This window comes from Monodelphis domestica, chromosome X (assembly GCF_027887165.1).
Source record: "Monodelphis domestica isolate mMonDom1 chromosome X, mMonDom1.pri, whole genome shotgun sequence".
Lineage (NCBI taxonomy): Eukaryota > Metazoa > Chordata > Mammalia > Didelphimorphia > Didelphidae > Monodelphis > Monodelphis domestica.
In genome coordinates, this window is record NC_077235.1 from 82,123,014 (window position 1) to 82,138,786 (window position 15,773).

Sequence of the window (15,773 nt, forward strand, 5' to 3'; positions counted from 1 at the left end):
CTCTCTGTGTGTCTCTATCTTTGTTTATGTCTCTCCTTCCCTTCCTTCCTTCTTCCTTTTCCTCTCTCTCCCTCTATCTTTCTATGCTTCTCTCTCTGTCTCTTTCTCTCTCTCTGGCTCTCTTTCTGTCTCTGGCTCTCTCTGTATCTCACTCTCTCTCTATCTCTGTTTCTGTCTCTTTCTCTCTCCTTCCCTCCTTTCCCTTCCCCTCCCTCCATCTTTCTAAGCTTTTCTGTCTGTTTCTCTCTGTCTTTACCTATCTCTCTCTCTGTCTCTCTGTCTCTCTGTCTGTCTCTCTCTCTCTCTCTCTTCCTCTGCCCATCTTTCTATGCTTCTCTCTCTGTCTTTGTCTCTCTCTCTATATATATATATCCATCTCTGTCTCAGTGCCTCTGTGTCTGATTCTTTCACACACACACACACATACACAGAGCCTGTTGGCTAGTCCCAAAGTCAAAGCTGGTCCAGCTCACTGTCACCCTCTTATTCTTGGCCTGTTCAACCCCAGAGCCTCTGGTTCAGCCCATCAGCATCTGAGCCCCAATTGTAGACATAAAGATAGTAGAAAAGTAAATGTAGCAGAGGGAAAGCAGGTAGAGATGGGCTGCCATTGACCAAGAGATGATGAATCCTGGGTGCAGGATCGCTACCGCTTTCTTACATAAAAGCTTCTGCTTGCCCCAGGAAGGTCCTGGCTCTCCTGCCTGGCTTCTCTGCTGCTCCCCTCCAGAACTGGGCATTTAGGGGCCCCAGCCACTCCCTATCCAAAGGGTGTCACTTTTTATGGCAGGGAGAGGTCTTCAGAGGGAGGGTGAGTAGGTAGACTGTGGCCACTGTCCCCCAGGCCTTGAGAGCTCCCTTTCTTCACCTCGTAGGACTCCTGGCTTCCTTCCAAGCCCTGCTCAGGAGCTGCCCCTACATGAAGCTTTTGCTGAGTCCCCCAATGGTCCTGCTCTCACTCTGTTACCCTTTCTTGGTATTCTAGGATTTCTACCCTGGGTTTACTTGTCTGTGTGCATGCTGCCTTCCCCTCAGTAAAAGTAAGCGCCCCGAGGCCAGGCTCTCTTTCACATTTGTTTGCAGATGCCTTTTAATGATTGTCGGATTGTTTGAAGTTGAAATTTGAATTCACATGTGCAAAGCTGAAGTGGACCTGAGGGGGCACTTGGGAAGAGAAAACTCGCTTTGCCTAAGTAGCACCAGGCCCATGTTAGGTGCAGAATAAATAAAAATTCAATGAAATGGAATTCTGTAGGTCTGTTAAATGGATGGGAACTGGGTCTGATACCCACCTGGGCCTTTTCATCCCAAACGGGAGCAATTCACCTGCTAGATGGTAGGAAGGAGACAGTTCAGGAGGTGTTTGTGATATGCAGATATAGAGGGCAAAGGGAGGGGGGCATACTGGGTTTTACTGAATCTGCAGTGCTCCAGACTCAGCAGGCCATTGAGGAAAGGAAAGGAAGCAGTGTTAGATGAGTTAGGCAGTGAGCATGTCTTTAGTATAAGAAGAGAAACTGTGGGATGAATTTAGGCTGGGAAGAAGAAATGCAATTACAGCCTTCTGCAAATGGCCATGCAGTCAGTCAGTCATTCAGTAAACGTTAAGTGCCTACTATGTGCAAGAGAGAAAACACTGGAACTGAGGGCATTTGGAAAAGGTTGTATAGAAGGTGGGATATTAGCCTGGACTTGAAGGAAGTCAGGAAGCATAGATAAGGAGGGAGAACATTCCATGCCTTTTCCCCAGCCAGGCTTTGAAAACCATACAGGGGATCTTATATTTGAACCTGGAAGTAATAGGGAGCCCCTGGAGTTCATTGAGCAGGGACCTGGGCTTTGGGAAGATGACATTGGCAGCTGAGGGAAGGATGGTCAGATTAGGGGGAGACTGAGGCAGGCAGACCACCCCCACCCCTCCCCAGCAGCTACTTTTAAAAAAATCCTTACCTTCTGTCTTAGAATCACTTGGTTCCAAGGCAGAAGAGGGGTAAGGGCTAGGCACTGGGGGGGGGGGGTTAAGTGACTTGCCCAGGATCACACAGCTAGGATTGGATCCTAGGACTCTCCATCTCCAGACCTGGCTCTCTAGTGAGTGAATTAGGTGGTTGTTTCTTTAGATGTATTATAGTAATGTAAGATTGCTGGGCAAGCCTACAGACCAATGAGGTAAGGTGGAATCAAAGTCTGTCTCCCTCCTCCCTTTCCCTTCCCCTCCCACTTCAGTTAGTCTCTTCAGTTGGAGTTAAACTGGGATTCAGACTGAGAGAGCTGCCTGAATATCTGATAGATAACTCACTCTCTAAAGTTGTTGGAACAAGGGTTTATTTTAAGGAAGGGGAAGGAAAGGGAAATTGGATAGGAGAGAGGGGTTCGGACCTTCCCTGCTCTTAAGTAAATCCTAAATTGAGTAATAAACTTAAAGGGTCTTAGATGAGGGATGTGATTAACAGTGTTAAGGAACTTTTGAGTAAATTCTTGATGATGTAGAGAGAAAATCAGTAACCAACAAGGAAAGAATCTTCTCAGTTCTTCCTCCTTCAAGTGCCAGGAGAAAGAGACACTTTTCCAGCAGTTTGGGTGTTTCTTTTAACTGCCTGGTCACATCCTCCTTTGGAATGCTCCTTGATGGACAGCTCTTCAAACTCCTTTCCATTGCCTCTGTTTGCAGGTTTTTCTTCAATGTTACTCTCTCACATGAGCCATCTAGCTTCCCCTCCCTCCAGCATTTATGACCCTCTCTGTTGGTCTAGCCACTTGTAAATGAGTTTCTATTCAGTTTTCCTCTCTAGACTTTCTGGTCTTTCAGCCTTTTTCACTTGCTTCACCCTCCAATGCTGCCCAGACTAAATCTCCAAGGCTGGGTGTCATCTGGCTATTGGGTGTGGGTCACTGCCCAGAGTAAACTCTTGGGGGAGAGGATTGAGCCCAGCTGGTTTTGCCCCTGAATCAAATTGGTGAGTGTTTTGTGTTCACTGTTCCCTTGACATTATTTCTTGACGTTTATGCTTCATTATCATATGGCTTCAGTTTTAGTTTCTCTCTACTTGACACATAATTCCTTTTCCTGTGGTTTCGGGGGTTTGCTTAGGGTTGCTAAAAGCAGTTATTGTGCCATCTTGTCAGCCATGTGATCTCAGCTTATTTTGTTCTGGGTCTTTTGGGCCTTTCTCTGTTGTCCACATTCCTCTCTGCAATTCCAGGACTACCAAACTCACTGGCTTTTTCCTCTGTTCTTATCTGGTGCCCTTTGGCACTGTGGACCACCATTGCCTTCTTGTTAGGAGATAGGAGGTCTTCCTCACAGGAAATCTTTACCCAGAGGTCAAATGCCCACTGATCACATCCATCAGAGACAGGAATCTTTGGACCAGATGGTCACAGATGCCTTTCAGCTCTGAACTCCTCTTCCTTCCCAAGACCTAAATATGGGCTTTGCCCAGGGCTCTGGCCTTTGCTCTCTGCTCTAATCTCCTTCATCAGTCTCATCTACCAGCTTTCATTATTATCTCTCTACCAGTGACTCCCAAATTTGTAACCCCATTCCATCCTGTTCCCCGAGTACCGGTCCTGCATTTCTAGCTGCTTTCTGGACAAACATCTACACTCAGATCAGATGTCTCATTGGTATCTCAAATAGCACATTGAGCATCTTCTCCCCAAAACCCAACCTTGTTTCCAACTTCTGTCATTTTTAGTGGCACCATTGTTCTTCTAGTTACCCAGGCTGGAAAGCATCTTTGACTCTTCCCTTCCTATCACACCCTCTCTCTCCTAATTTAACCAATTACCAGGGATCATTCTGCCTCTAGAGTATCTCTCCTGTGCTTCCTCTCCTCCCTGTTTGGCTTCTTATGACCTCTCTCTTGGAGTAATACCTTTCTAATTGTTTTTCATGAATCCACTGTCTCTCCTCTCCCAGCTATCCTTCGCATCCCTGCCTGGAAAATTTTTTTTTATTCAGATACTTGGTTTTCCCAATTATATGTAATAACAGTTTTAACATACATTTTCTGAAATTATAAGATCCAAATTGTCTCCTTCTCTCCCTTCCCTCCCCACTCTCAGAGATGGTAAGCAATTTGATCGGGATTATACACATATTTTTATGCAAACATACTTTCATAATAGACATTATTGTAAGAGAATACTCATATAAAACCCAAACCCCAAAATGAAACCAATAAACTACTGTGAAAGAGACTGCTTTGATCCACATCTGACACTTCTTCCTCTGTGGGTAGATGGCATTCTTTGTGATAAGTCCTTCAGAATTGTCCCAGATCATTGTGTCGCCAAGAGTAACTAAGTCTATCATGCTTGATAGTTCAGCAATATTGCTGTTATTGTGTATAATATTCTCCTGGTTCTGCTTATTTCACTCTGCATCAGTTCACGTAGGTCTTCCCAGCTCTTTCTGAAATCATTCTGTTCCTCAGTTCTTATTGCATTTCCCAATATTCCCAATATTCCATTCCCCAATCAATGAACATCCCCTCAATTTTCAAGTCTTTGCCACCACAAAAAGCATCCATAAATATTTTTGTACAAGCAGATCCTTTCCTCTTTTTGATTATCTCTTTGTAATACAGATCCGTCAAAGAGTATGTACAGCTTTATAGCCCTTTGGGTTGGAAAGCTAGGTTGGGGGCAGTTTGTAAAGGGATTTAAAGGCTAAACAGAGGAGTTTCTATTTTTTTCCTTGGTGTAGTAGGGAACTACTGGAGTTGGTTAATGGAGTCTGGATCAGTCACATCTGTGATCCAGTTCTTAATGCAGTACCTGGCACATATAAGACATGTAGTAAATGTTTATTGACTGACTGACAAATTCAAAAAATATCACTTTGGCAGCAGCATGAAGGATGGGCTGGAGTGGGGAGACCTGAGGCAAAAAAGACCGGTTAGGATCTGTTGCAACAATTTAGGTAAGAGGTGATGAGGGTGGCTATGGGTCACATCTTCTGCTCCAAACCCTTCAGTGGCTCCCCATTGTCTGTAGAATAAAATAGAAACTCCAAATGCTGTCGTTCACCAACTGCCAACGTCTTGCCCAATCTCCTTTCGTGACCACACTCTTTGTCAATTTGTATAAGCAGTCCCTCTGGCCTAGAACAGAGTCACAAATTTCCATCTTTTTTTTAACCCTTACCTTCTGTCTTAAAATTGATACTAAGTATTGGTTCCAAGGAAGAAGAGTGATAAGGGCTAGGCAGTGGGGTTAAGTGACTTGCCCAGGGTCACCCAGTTAGGACATGTCTGAGGTCAGCTGTGTGCAGGATGGACTGAAGAGGGGGAGAGACTGAATGCAGGGCTGCCTCTTAGGAGGCTGTTGGCAAGAGATGTGAGGGCTATAATGAACATGGTGTAATGGGGAAATTTAGGTCTCTGGGAGAGGGTTATAATATTGTAATGGCTAAAATGTGGCTACAGGATTCATGTAATATTGAACAATGGCCGCCAAGGAATTTACTTATGAAATTCCTAAAATGAACACTCAAGTCAGAATGGAGTTTATGGAGGTTTAATCACAACGGGAGTAGGGAAAAGGAGAGGGAGAGAAGGAGAGAAGAGAAAAGGGAAAAGGGGCTACTCAACCTCTGACCAAGGCAGAGGGAGTTTAGGCCTAAAGGCCCAGGTGGAAAGAACCAGTCCTTAACTCACGTGACCGATCTGAAGGAAAGCTGTCTGCGGGCGTCCTCTCTCTCCAAGCTCCTAACACCAACCCCCTCTAGCTCTCTCCACAGGAAGTTCCGCGAATTCCAGAGGCTGTTCCCTACCTCACTTCCTGTGTCTCACAAATCCAATGGTTGGCTCTAGCTTGGCTTAGGACAGCCCAGGTGGGCAGTTAGTTATTTCTGATTTGTCATTGACTAGCGCATGCCCGTGTAGTGTGGGTGTGCACAATTTTTGGGTGCTAGACCAAGATGGAGACTTTTAAAATTCACAATCCCCCCTGATGATGATTGGGAGACTAGTCTCCCCAATTGATCACTAAACATAAGCATACTGCACCCCAAAAATTTCTAACTGTAAGTGTATACAAAAAATTTTTTCCACTAAGAGGACAATTATAATAGTTGTAAATATGGGGAAATAGAGGAGAGAGAAGGACAGCAAACCAATGTTTTGCTGGGCGCATTGACAAAAGCCAATTAGGGGGCAGTCCCCTTTGGCATAAGAGTGTACATTCAAAAATGTTCAATCAACCACACCCCAAGGTTCATTCTGGATCTTCCTGTAGTGAAAAGGTTTAGATATCTTTCTGCAAACAGTTCATTCTCTGGATTCAGTTAGTTAGCAAGCTTCTTCTCTGAAGATTTCTCTCTCGAACAAAATTTAAATCTTGGATTTGATGAAATACAATCCCCCCTGAAGAAAGTGTTGAAAAAACACTGAGTCCAGCTGAGGATTCAAGTTTTAGTCGTGGGAGTGTGTGAGTTAATCCAAAAGAAAACAAAACAAAATGAAAATAAAATAAAAATTCAAAATCAAAAGAAGAAAAGGGGAAAAATTAAGGGAAAAATATAAACCCTTTATATATACATATCTATATTAAAGAAGAATTCAAAATTTTAAAATTTTAACTTTTAAAATTCACAATGGTCATGGTATGTAAAGAGAGAAGGGGATGGATGCAAGGGATAGTAAGGTAGAGTCTATGAGATTTAACAACTGACTAGATGAGGGTCAGGGGATTGGGGTGAAGAGTCAAGGGACCCCTGGGCTGTGAGCTTTAGTGACTTGAAAAATATGGTGCCTTTGACAGAAAGAGGGAAATTAGGAGGAGGTGTGGCTTTGGGAAAGAAAGATCATGAGTTCTACGTTGGGCATACATTGAGTTTGAGATGCCCATGGGATGCCCTCGGGGGGGTGTGACCAGTAGGCCCTTACAGATGTGAGACTAGAGCCCAGGAAAAAGGTTAGTGCTAGATGTGTTGGTATCTTCATGGAGATATATCCATGAAGACTGATGAGATCACCAAGAGAGAAGAGGAGAAGGCCCAGGACAGAGCCCTGGAGGTCACCCATGCATAGGGACTAGAATATTGGTGGTGGGTTAGCAAAGAAGCCTGAGGATTGATGTCATGCAGATCCAGGGAGGAGGCAGAATCCCAGATGGAGAAGTCAGCAGTGCCAAAGGCTTCAGAGAGGCCAAGAAGGTTGAGCATTGAGAAAAGGCCATTTGCTTTAATAATAAACAGCCAGTACTAGGGACCCTGGAGAGAGCAATTTCAGTTGAGTTCTGGGAATGGAAGCCAAAATATTGGCGGTAGATATGAATGGGACAAAAGAAAGAAGAAGCAATGAGTATGGGGGTGGACTGTGGTCTTCCCATTAGAATATTGGATGGAGGCTCCTTGTGGACAGGGATTGCCTTTCTTTGCATTCCCCACCCTTGGCACAGGACCTGGGACTGGCATAGTGAAGTGCCTAAGAAATGTGGGTTTCCTTCCTTTCTTTTCCTTGGTTGTGATGGGGAGAAAGCTCTAGGGTGATTACTTGAGGAGACTGTGAGGGATTTCACATCTCTCTTCTTTCCACCTGAGCAGGTTTTTCTGTTTGCAAGCCTGAAATGATCTCCCAGCTGGAGCAAGGAGAAATGCCCTGGGTCCCACACGCACCTGGATCAGAAGAGCATCAGACCACCTGGCTCGGTGAGTGAGGCAGTGATGTCAACCCCCAAGCAGTTATTGAGCACCCATAGACTTACCAGTGGTAGGTTCTGTGGCCCACAACAAGGAAGTTTAAGACTTGGTCCAAGCTAGCGGAGAGCTTAGAATTTCATTGTGGAAACAAGGCAATGTGAAATTGGGTGGTGGATAGAGGGAGCTCTGTGACCTTGAAGAAGTCACTTACAGTCCAGGCCTCATTCTTTTCACCTTTAGAATAAGGCAGTTGGATCAGATGACTACTTCTTCTTTGGTAAACCCTTGCCTTCCATCTTAAAATTGATATTAAGTAGAGGTTCCAATGCAGAAGTGCAATCAAGGCTAGGCAGTTGGGGTTAAGTGACTTGCACAGGGTCACATAGCTAGCAAGTGTCAGACCAGATTTGAACCCATCTCCATGGCTGGTGCTCTATCCACTGAGTCACCTAGCTGCCCTGAATGACTTCTTAAGTCTCTTATTTCCAATATTATTTCTGTCATTGTCACAAAATCAGAGGCCCCACTGGTGTAGTGGATGGAGACCTAGCCTCAGAGTCAGGAAAATCTGAGTCCAAGTACCTTGTCTGACCTCTTCTGGCTGTGTGTGACCCTGGACCAGTCCCTTAACCTCTCAATGTCCCAGGCTACTCTCTGAGACCAAGCTGCAGAAAAAGAGCTGGCCTGTAGCAGTAGAGGAAGCTGTTCTCACTGAGAACTTGGTTCCCTACATTGGTGAAACCACAAGTCTGGGCACTCCACCCTGAAAAAAAATCACAGAATAGAAATCGTTGAAAAACATCGGTTAGAGACTAGAATACTTTGTACAAAGGTATGCATTATGTGTTACAGATAATGAATGCCAGAAGGATTTGCAAAGGAGAGCTCTGTGTGGGCTGGGCCCCTGAGGAGAGTATATTGAAGAGGTGGGATTTCAGTTGGGTCTCAACGAGTGGATCCAGTGAGATGCCGGCAGGCTGAGAGGCTCGTGGTGTGGACAGTGAGCACATGGCCATTGGCTTTCCACTTTGGGAGGGGTGGGGCAGAGAGTGGAGAGACTCCTTAATCCCCTTCTTAAGGATGCCTCTTCCTGAACTCGGTGTGCTCTGTTTTCTCGTACCTCCCATGGGTAGACATTCCTCTTTCCACTTGTAGTTACTCCTACCCCTGCATCCCCTCCCCCCAGTACCTACGCAGGCTTGCTCTTCTCTGGGCAGATTTCCTGGCCATGCTGATTGGCAGCAAGGAAAGCTTGTGCCAGCTGTATCTGTGGGGAGCTGTCCAGCTTGGAGACAAAACCACTGCAGATCTCTGCTTCAGTGTTCTTCCCATATGGTTTTAATGTTCTGGCAAGACAAAAGCAAAGAGGGCCCCTTTACAGAGGGTCCCAAGAAGGAGCAGATGGATAGCACAGTGGATAGGGTGCCAGACCTGGCGTTAGATGGACCTGGGTTCAAATTTAGCCTCAGACACTTCCTAGCTGTGTATGACCCTAGGCAAGTCACTTAACCCCCATTTGCCTAGCCCTTGCCCTTCTGTCTTGGAGTTGATACTATGACAGAATGCAGGGTTTTTGTTTTGTTTTTACAGCAGCCTTGAATGGAGGGCAGGGCGTGTGTTGAGCTAACCAAGGAATCGGAAGCAAAATAACTCAGATCAGTTTCTATCAGTGGATATTGGTGGGGGCTCTTAAAGCTGTTGCCAGGGAACGATGATTAAAAAATAAGTCTCATCCCATCCAGTCTCCTTGAGCTCTGTCCAAGTGCTGAACCATAGGGTAGCTGAGAAAATCATGGGGAGGAAGAAGCCGTTTCCCAGCTGAAGGAATGTCATGCCAGGATGTTTGGGCGCTGGGATTAATAGAACAAAGATCAATTTTCACTTAGGCACTTGGGGCCCAAAGTCACACATTAGGAGTTGGAGACAGGCTTCTAAGAAAAGCAGAGGTTCCCGTAGGTGCTGATTGTCAAATAGGTGGATTTTGAAGTGGAGGCATCTATCTGGGTGTTTATAGCTCTTCAAATCTGACTCTGAAACATTTCTTGCCTTTGAAATGGCTAAGATCAGTGATAATTCGGTATTCATAAAGTTAATTTAAGAAGAGAGGCTTTTGTTTAGAGTTGAAAAAAGGGCATGAGTGAATCTTAGGAAGAAGGGTCACCCACTCCACCTTCTACCCCAGACTTGGCTTTTGTCTTCCAATATCCACGCTACCTTCTGCTCGAAGACCTCCAATAATCCATACCCCCCCCCCCGAAGCAGCCCACTCAATTTGGGGTGTAGGATTCATTTCCAGCTAGACCTTGTGCATCCTATACCCTTGCAGTTAGTTTTTTTAACTGAAATTGAGGATTTTCCCCTTCTCCTTGTTTGTCTTCATCTTTTCAGATTTAGCTCCCTGTTCTAGCCTATCAGGAGCTTTCTGGATCCTGATTCTTTTATTGCACATTTCCCATAGCAATGGCTCCCGGTTGTACATCATTTGCCAATTTCACATACCTGTTGCTGGGTGCCTTCATCAAATTCATCAATACAAGTGGGGAACAGAATTGAGCGAAGGACAGATCCCTGTGGCACTGCATCAGAGGCATTTCCTTCAGATTGATGGCAATCCAATAATCACTATTCTCTGGGTCTGTGCACTTTAAAAGGCCGCCAGGTGTGTCATGATGTCATGCTTTGGAAACAAGAAGTTGCTCTACAGTGTAAAGCAGGATTTGGGTAGTTATAAACTGAGATCTAGAAAGGAGCAGGAAATGTGACCCAAGTCCTGATTTCATTTAACTGAATCTCTTTCCTTGGCTTCCAGCTAACAGTTTCTTTGCTCTCACTGCAAAAAACAGGTGACATTTGTGTTTTGTTCTTGTGTTTCAGATGGGCCTGAGAAGGGCAACGTGGAATCTCTTCATAATCAGGAAATATCTAAAGATGAACCTCAGTGGATTCCATTGGAAGGGATCCCAAGGGAACAAGGCAGCAACCTCATAGAACCCTCTGCCTATCAGAATGGGCTAGAGGGACCTCAAGAAAACCCAGCAGAGAAGAAGCTAAGATACTCTCCTTCTAAGCCCCCAAGTACCAGACTTCTTATGACTGTCACCCATAGGAAAAGTGTCACAAAGGAGAGAAGCCATGAGTTCCATAAATGGGAGCAGAGCTGTGAGCCAAGCCACAATCTTATTGCACATGAAGGGAACCTAATGAGGGGGCAGACTCAGAGCTATGATTCATATAACCATACCTTCAAGCAAAGTTCAGAATGCATGAAACATACGAGGAATCACAGGACTGAGAAGCCCTATAAATGTAACGAATGTGGGAAATCTTTCAGCAGGAGTTCACACCTTATTAGACATCAGAGTATTCACAATGAAGAAAAGCCCTATGTGTGTAATGAATGTGGGAAAGCCTTCAGCCAGAGATCGTCTCTTATTGGACATCAAAAAATTCACAGTGGGGAGAAACCCTATAAATGTAACGAATGTGGGATTGCCTTCATTTGGAGTTCACACCTCATTCAACATCAAAAAATCCACAGTGGAGAAAAGCCCTATGAATGTAATGAATGTGGGAAAGCCTTCAGTAGGAGCTCATATCTTATTGGACATCAGAGAATTCATAGTGGAGAAAAGCCCTATGAATGTAATGAATGTGGGAAAACTTTCAGGTGGAGATCAGCCCTTAATGATCATCATAGTATTCATAATGGAGAAAAACCCTATGAATGCAATGAGTGTGGGAAGGCCTTTGGGGGGAGATCACACCTAATTCGGCATCATAGAATCCACAGTGGAGAGAAACCCTATGAATGTAATGAATGTGAAAAAGCCTTCAGTAGGAACTCGCATCTTATTCGACATCAGAAAGTTCATAGTGGAGAAAAATTCTGTGAGTGTGATTAATCCAGAAGAGATATCACTCAGCTGGCAGATTTTATAATGTATCCCATTATTCTTCATGGAGAGAAATTTCATTGGAAAATCCTTCAGGAAGAACTCAATCTTTAATGACTGTTAGAATGTACACCATAGCGAGAAACCCTAAATGTCCTGAATGAGAGGCTTCCAGGGAACTAGCTCCCCCAAATTCATGAAACAAAAACTGTAGGGCTATAACAAAATTAGCCACTTAAAATAAGAAGAGGAAGCCTGAAGTCACTACCACCAGCAACACCACCAGGAAGGAGGTAGAGCTGCTGCCCTGGGATTAGGACCAATTAGGACCTGAGAAGGAAATTGAGCTGCTGCCTAGGCCTACCTTGTAGGTAGGTAAGAAGTAAAGAGAAGAATGAAAGGAAGGATCCCCCTTTGGAGCATCAGCAGTTCACAAAAGCAATCACTGTACCTGACCTCTGAACTGGGGCTGGAATTAGAGAATCATAGGAGCTGGAAAGGACCATGGAGTTGGAATAGATTACTGCCCTCATTTTACAGATAAGGAGACTGAGATTGCAAGGAAAGCAAAGGGCTTTCCCTAGGTCCCTCATAGATGGGATTGGAACCGAAGTCCTCCTACTCCAAATCTTTTGATCTCCCCTCCCTCCTCCATCCTGACCCCACTTTCAGGGATGACCCCCACTGAAGAAGGAAAAGAGGCACTCACCTTAAGTCTAGGGTAATCTGTCTTTCATTTTATTCAAGGTGGGGAAAAAACATTGAATTAACGGAGGGAAAGAATAGCCTTTTTACCAAGTCAGAGAACTGGATTTGCTTTTAAAATGTTTAGTTGAAAGGACAAATAGGGGGCAGCTGGGTAGCTCAGTGGATTGAGAGCCAGGTCTAGAGATGAGAGGTCCTGGCTTTAAATGTGTCCTCATCAAACAGCTGTGTGACCCTGGGTAAGTCACTTCACCCCCATTGCCTAGGCCTTACCACTCTTCTGCCTTGGAGCCGATACACAGTATTGATTCCAAGACAGAAGGTGAGGGTTTTAAAAAAAACAAAAAAAGACAAATACCAGCAGCATCAGTCCCACAATTACTGGGAAAATACTAAAAGGAAAAGTACATTGGGTTATCACATTAAAGGAAGACTAATTCATCCACAAAAAAAGCCAGAGAAGAGATTTGGGAAAAATACAAAGCAGAGATGGGGACCAGCCTTGGGACTTTGTTGGCATAGGGAACACCCAGGTGAAGAAACTCCCTCTGCCATGTAGGTTGGATTGTCGATTCCCTTTTTGTATTTTAGAGTCTTAGAGACTTGCCTAGAGTAGTGTTAGGTGAGGTCCCTTGTCCAGCCTCACAGCTGTTCTGGGTCACAGGTAAACCTCAAACCCACATCTTTCTGGTTCTGAGACCATCTCGCTATTATTCCAGTGATTCTTAAGCTTTTTTTGGTCTCCAGACCCCTGTCAACTTTTAAAAATCATCAAGGACCCTTTCTCCACAAAGAGCTTTTGTTTCTGTGGGTTATATTTATCAAAATTAATCATGTTAGAAATTAAAGTGTCTTAGTGAAACTAGTTTGGACCTTTCCAAATGGATTCAGGGACACCCAGAGATTCCCCCCAGCCCCACCCAAGCTTTGTGAACCACTGTAACCACTCCATGCTGCTTCTCAGTGCAAAAGAACAGAAAAATTAAAATGACAATAGAAGCAAAAATGAGTATCTGAGCAAAATTCAGGGAATAACCGGAGCTGATTCACATAGTATTTTACATTCTAAACCTCATGTGAGCCTCAATGTGGATTGGGGGAAAGGACTGAATTTTGGATACCTGTGATTGAAGTTGACTTCTAGAATTTCAGCTAGCTAGGTGGCCACAGAGATTTCCTGCCCTCCCAGAGCCAGCCTCTGTTTCTAATCTAATTATCGGATCCATAGTTATCTGCCTCCCACTCTTGAGGATCAAATGAAATGATACATATAAATAACATTTGCAAAATCAGTTCTCATTATTCTAACTCAGCATGGTTTGTGTGCTAACCCTAGCTCAACGTCACAGAGGAGAGAACAGGATCCTAGAGGTCAAATGACTTGCCTGAGGTTGCACAGCTAGGAAGTGGCAAGATCTCAAAGTCGCATCTTTGCACTCCAAATTAAGAGGTTTTTTCCCCAGTACAAATAGCATGATGTCTTTCAATACAATTGCATATTTCCCTCTAGTACAATTGGAAAACCAATCTAGAAAGTCACAGAATGCCCCAAAGTACTAAGATTTGGCAAATAAAACCATCTACTACTTAGACTCCCCAGGAATATTAAAAACAACTCATCTCCATTTTATGAAGAAATAGTTAAAGAACACTCAATGGAATAGACACAAGTGGGCATACTGTGCAATGATATGGAACGTGGGGGCTCCAGCCTGGAAACATCCTGTGGTAATAAATTTCAGAACGGAAAAAAAATATTTCAAGTACAGATCAAAATCTCCAAATTTCTCAGCTACGGCAAGGGGGACATGGCCAAATTTTAAAGTAGGCTTGAATCTGAAAGTTACATTTCCTATATCACCTCCAAATGTGGACATTTTACTTAAAGGCATAAAAATCCTGTTGAGCCACCAAGACTGCTTCAAAGAATTGAGCAAAAGTTCACCACTGAAAAGTCCAAACAAGAAGTAAGTGAAGGAAACCTTAAACCTGTGGTCACATATAATTGATTGCATAACAAAATAATTAAGACTTTATAAGAAAAATATAAGCATTTCCATCTGGTGTTTTTTTTAATGTAATAAAAAAAGAAGAATCAAAATGTTTAAGGCTTTTTGGGGAGAGTGCAAGAAGTCCTTTTAAATTGCTAAGAAATTAAAAAATGAAAGGGAAGAGAAGAGCTAATGGTTCTTAAAGTAAAACTATTTGACAAAAAGAGGATCGAGTCACAAGGTTAGTAGTTTAACAGATAAAAATTGGTTTATTCATGAATTTTATTAGAGATAAGTAGAGATCTCTTCTAGAGAGGAAAAATAGGAAGAGCAATGCCAGAGAAATTCAATTTAATACTTAATGATGCTAAATGTTAAGGATCTGGATTCTCCTATTGAAAGGAATAGTGTTTCATAGCTTTCTGGAACCAATGCAAAAAAAGATAATAAATTAAAATTTTGATCTAAATTATGTTATACAACTTCAAGTTTAAGAACAGAAACAGTAGAAATGATAGGAAATAAATTTTCATTTCAAAAAACCAGAAAACCTTGAAAGTGACAGACACGAATATTAGACAAGGCTGAAAAGAACGTTAAGTTAAAATGATTTACACACAGCTAGCCAGCTTTTTAAAGATTATCAGCATTATAAGAAGAAGCAGATGACAGGTATCATCTGCACTTTTGACACTCCATTATTAGACTGACAAATATAGAACAAAAATCAGATCTGAACTATTTAACTTCTTAATTATGGAGAGAAATAAGTGAAATGAGGAACACACTTTTTTCAGGTTGCAAATGAAACTCAAAGTGATCATTTTCTTGGGTACCAAGTCCTGTGTAAATGCCTAAAATGCAGAAATTATAAAATTTCTATACATATATACACACATAATATTTTCACACAACAATTGCAATAAAATTAAGTAATTGCAATGTTTTTGGCTACAAAATGAGTAGGCAACTAAGATTATAACTTGGAAGTGAGGTGCTTCTTATGTTTTGAGGGTGAGTCAGAAAAGGGGTTCAGAAGGTATAGTGGTAGTCTCTGGGTGATCGAGTATGACTATTGTCTTTGTGCATTATCATCTATTGATGTACCCTCATGTGGCTTTGGAGTCCAAAGGCTGAGGCGCACAGTTTGTGGCACACGGGGCATGGGACGCCAGTTGTTACGGGAGGTGCGGTTGTGGCCTGGTGTCGGCGTTCACGCGCAGCGGCAAGACGTCGACGTCGTTCATCTTCAAAGGTGGTGGCAGCATGGTTAATGTGGGTTCTCCAGCTGCTTCTGACAGAGGCAGCAAGTTCTAGTTGCTTTGGTGTAATGCCAGCCCACTTCAAGTTGGACTTTAGCTGATCCTTGAATCTTTTCTTTGGTCGGCCTTGTTTCCTGAGTCCAACTGACAGTTCACCATAGAATACCTGTCTTGGTATTCACTGTGGGTCCATGCGGATGACGTGTCCAGACCATCGTAGCTGGGTTTTGAGGACCATGACTTCAATGCGGGTGGAGTTGGCTCTGTCGAGGAC

General features: G+C 43.5%; 1 protein-coding gene across 1 annotated transcript in view; it reads left to right on the forward strand.

Annotated features, from left to right (window-relative positions):
- The window catches only part of LOC103105377 (zinc finger protein 501-like), a 31,310-nt gene extending 16,963 nt beyond the window's left edge, over positions 1-14,347 (forward strand). The window contains exons 4-5 of the mRNA XM_056809165.1: positions 7,553-7,657; positions 10,523-14,347. Coding sequence (XP_056665143.1) covers positions 7,553-7,657; positions 10,523-11,550 — 1,133 coding nt within the window. The 3' untranslated portion in view covers positions 11,551-14,347. The remainder of the gene's footprint in view (positions 1-7,552; positions 7,658-10,522) is intronic.
- Positions 14,348-15,773: the final 1,426 nt, after the last annotated feature.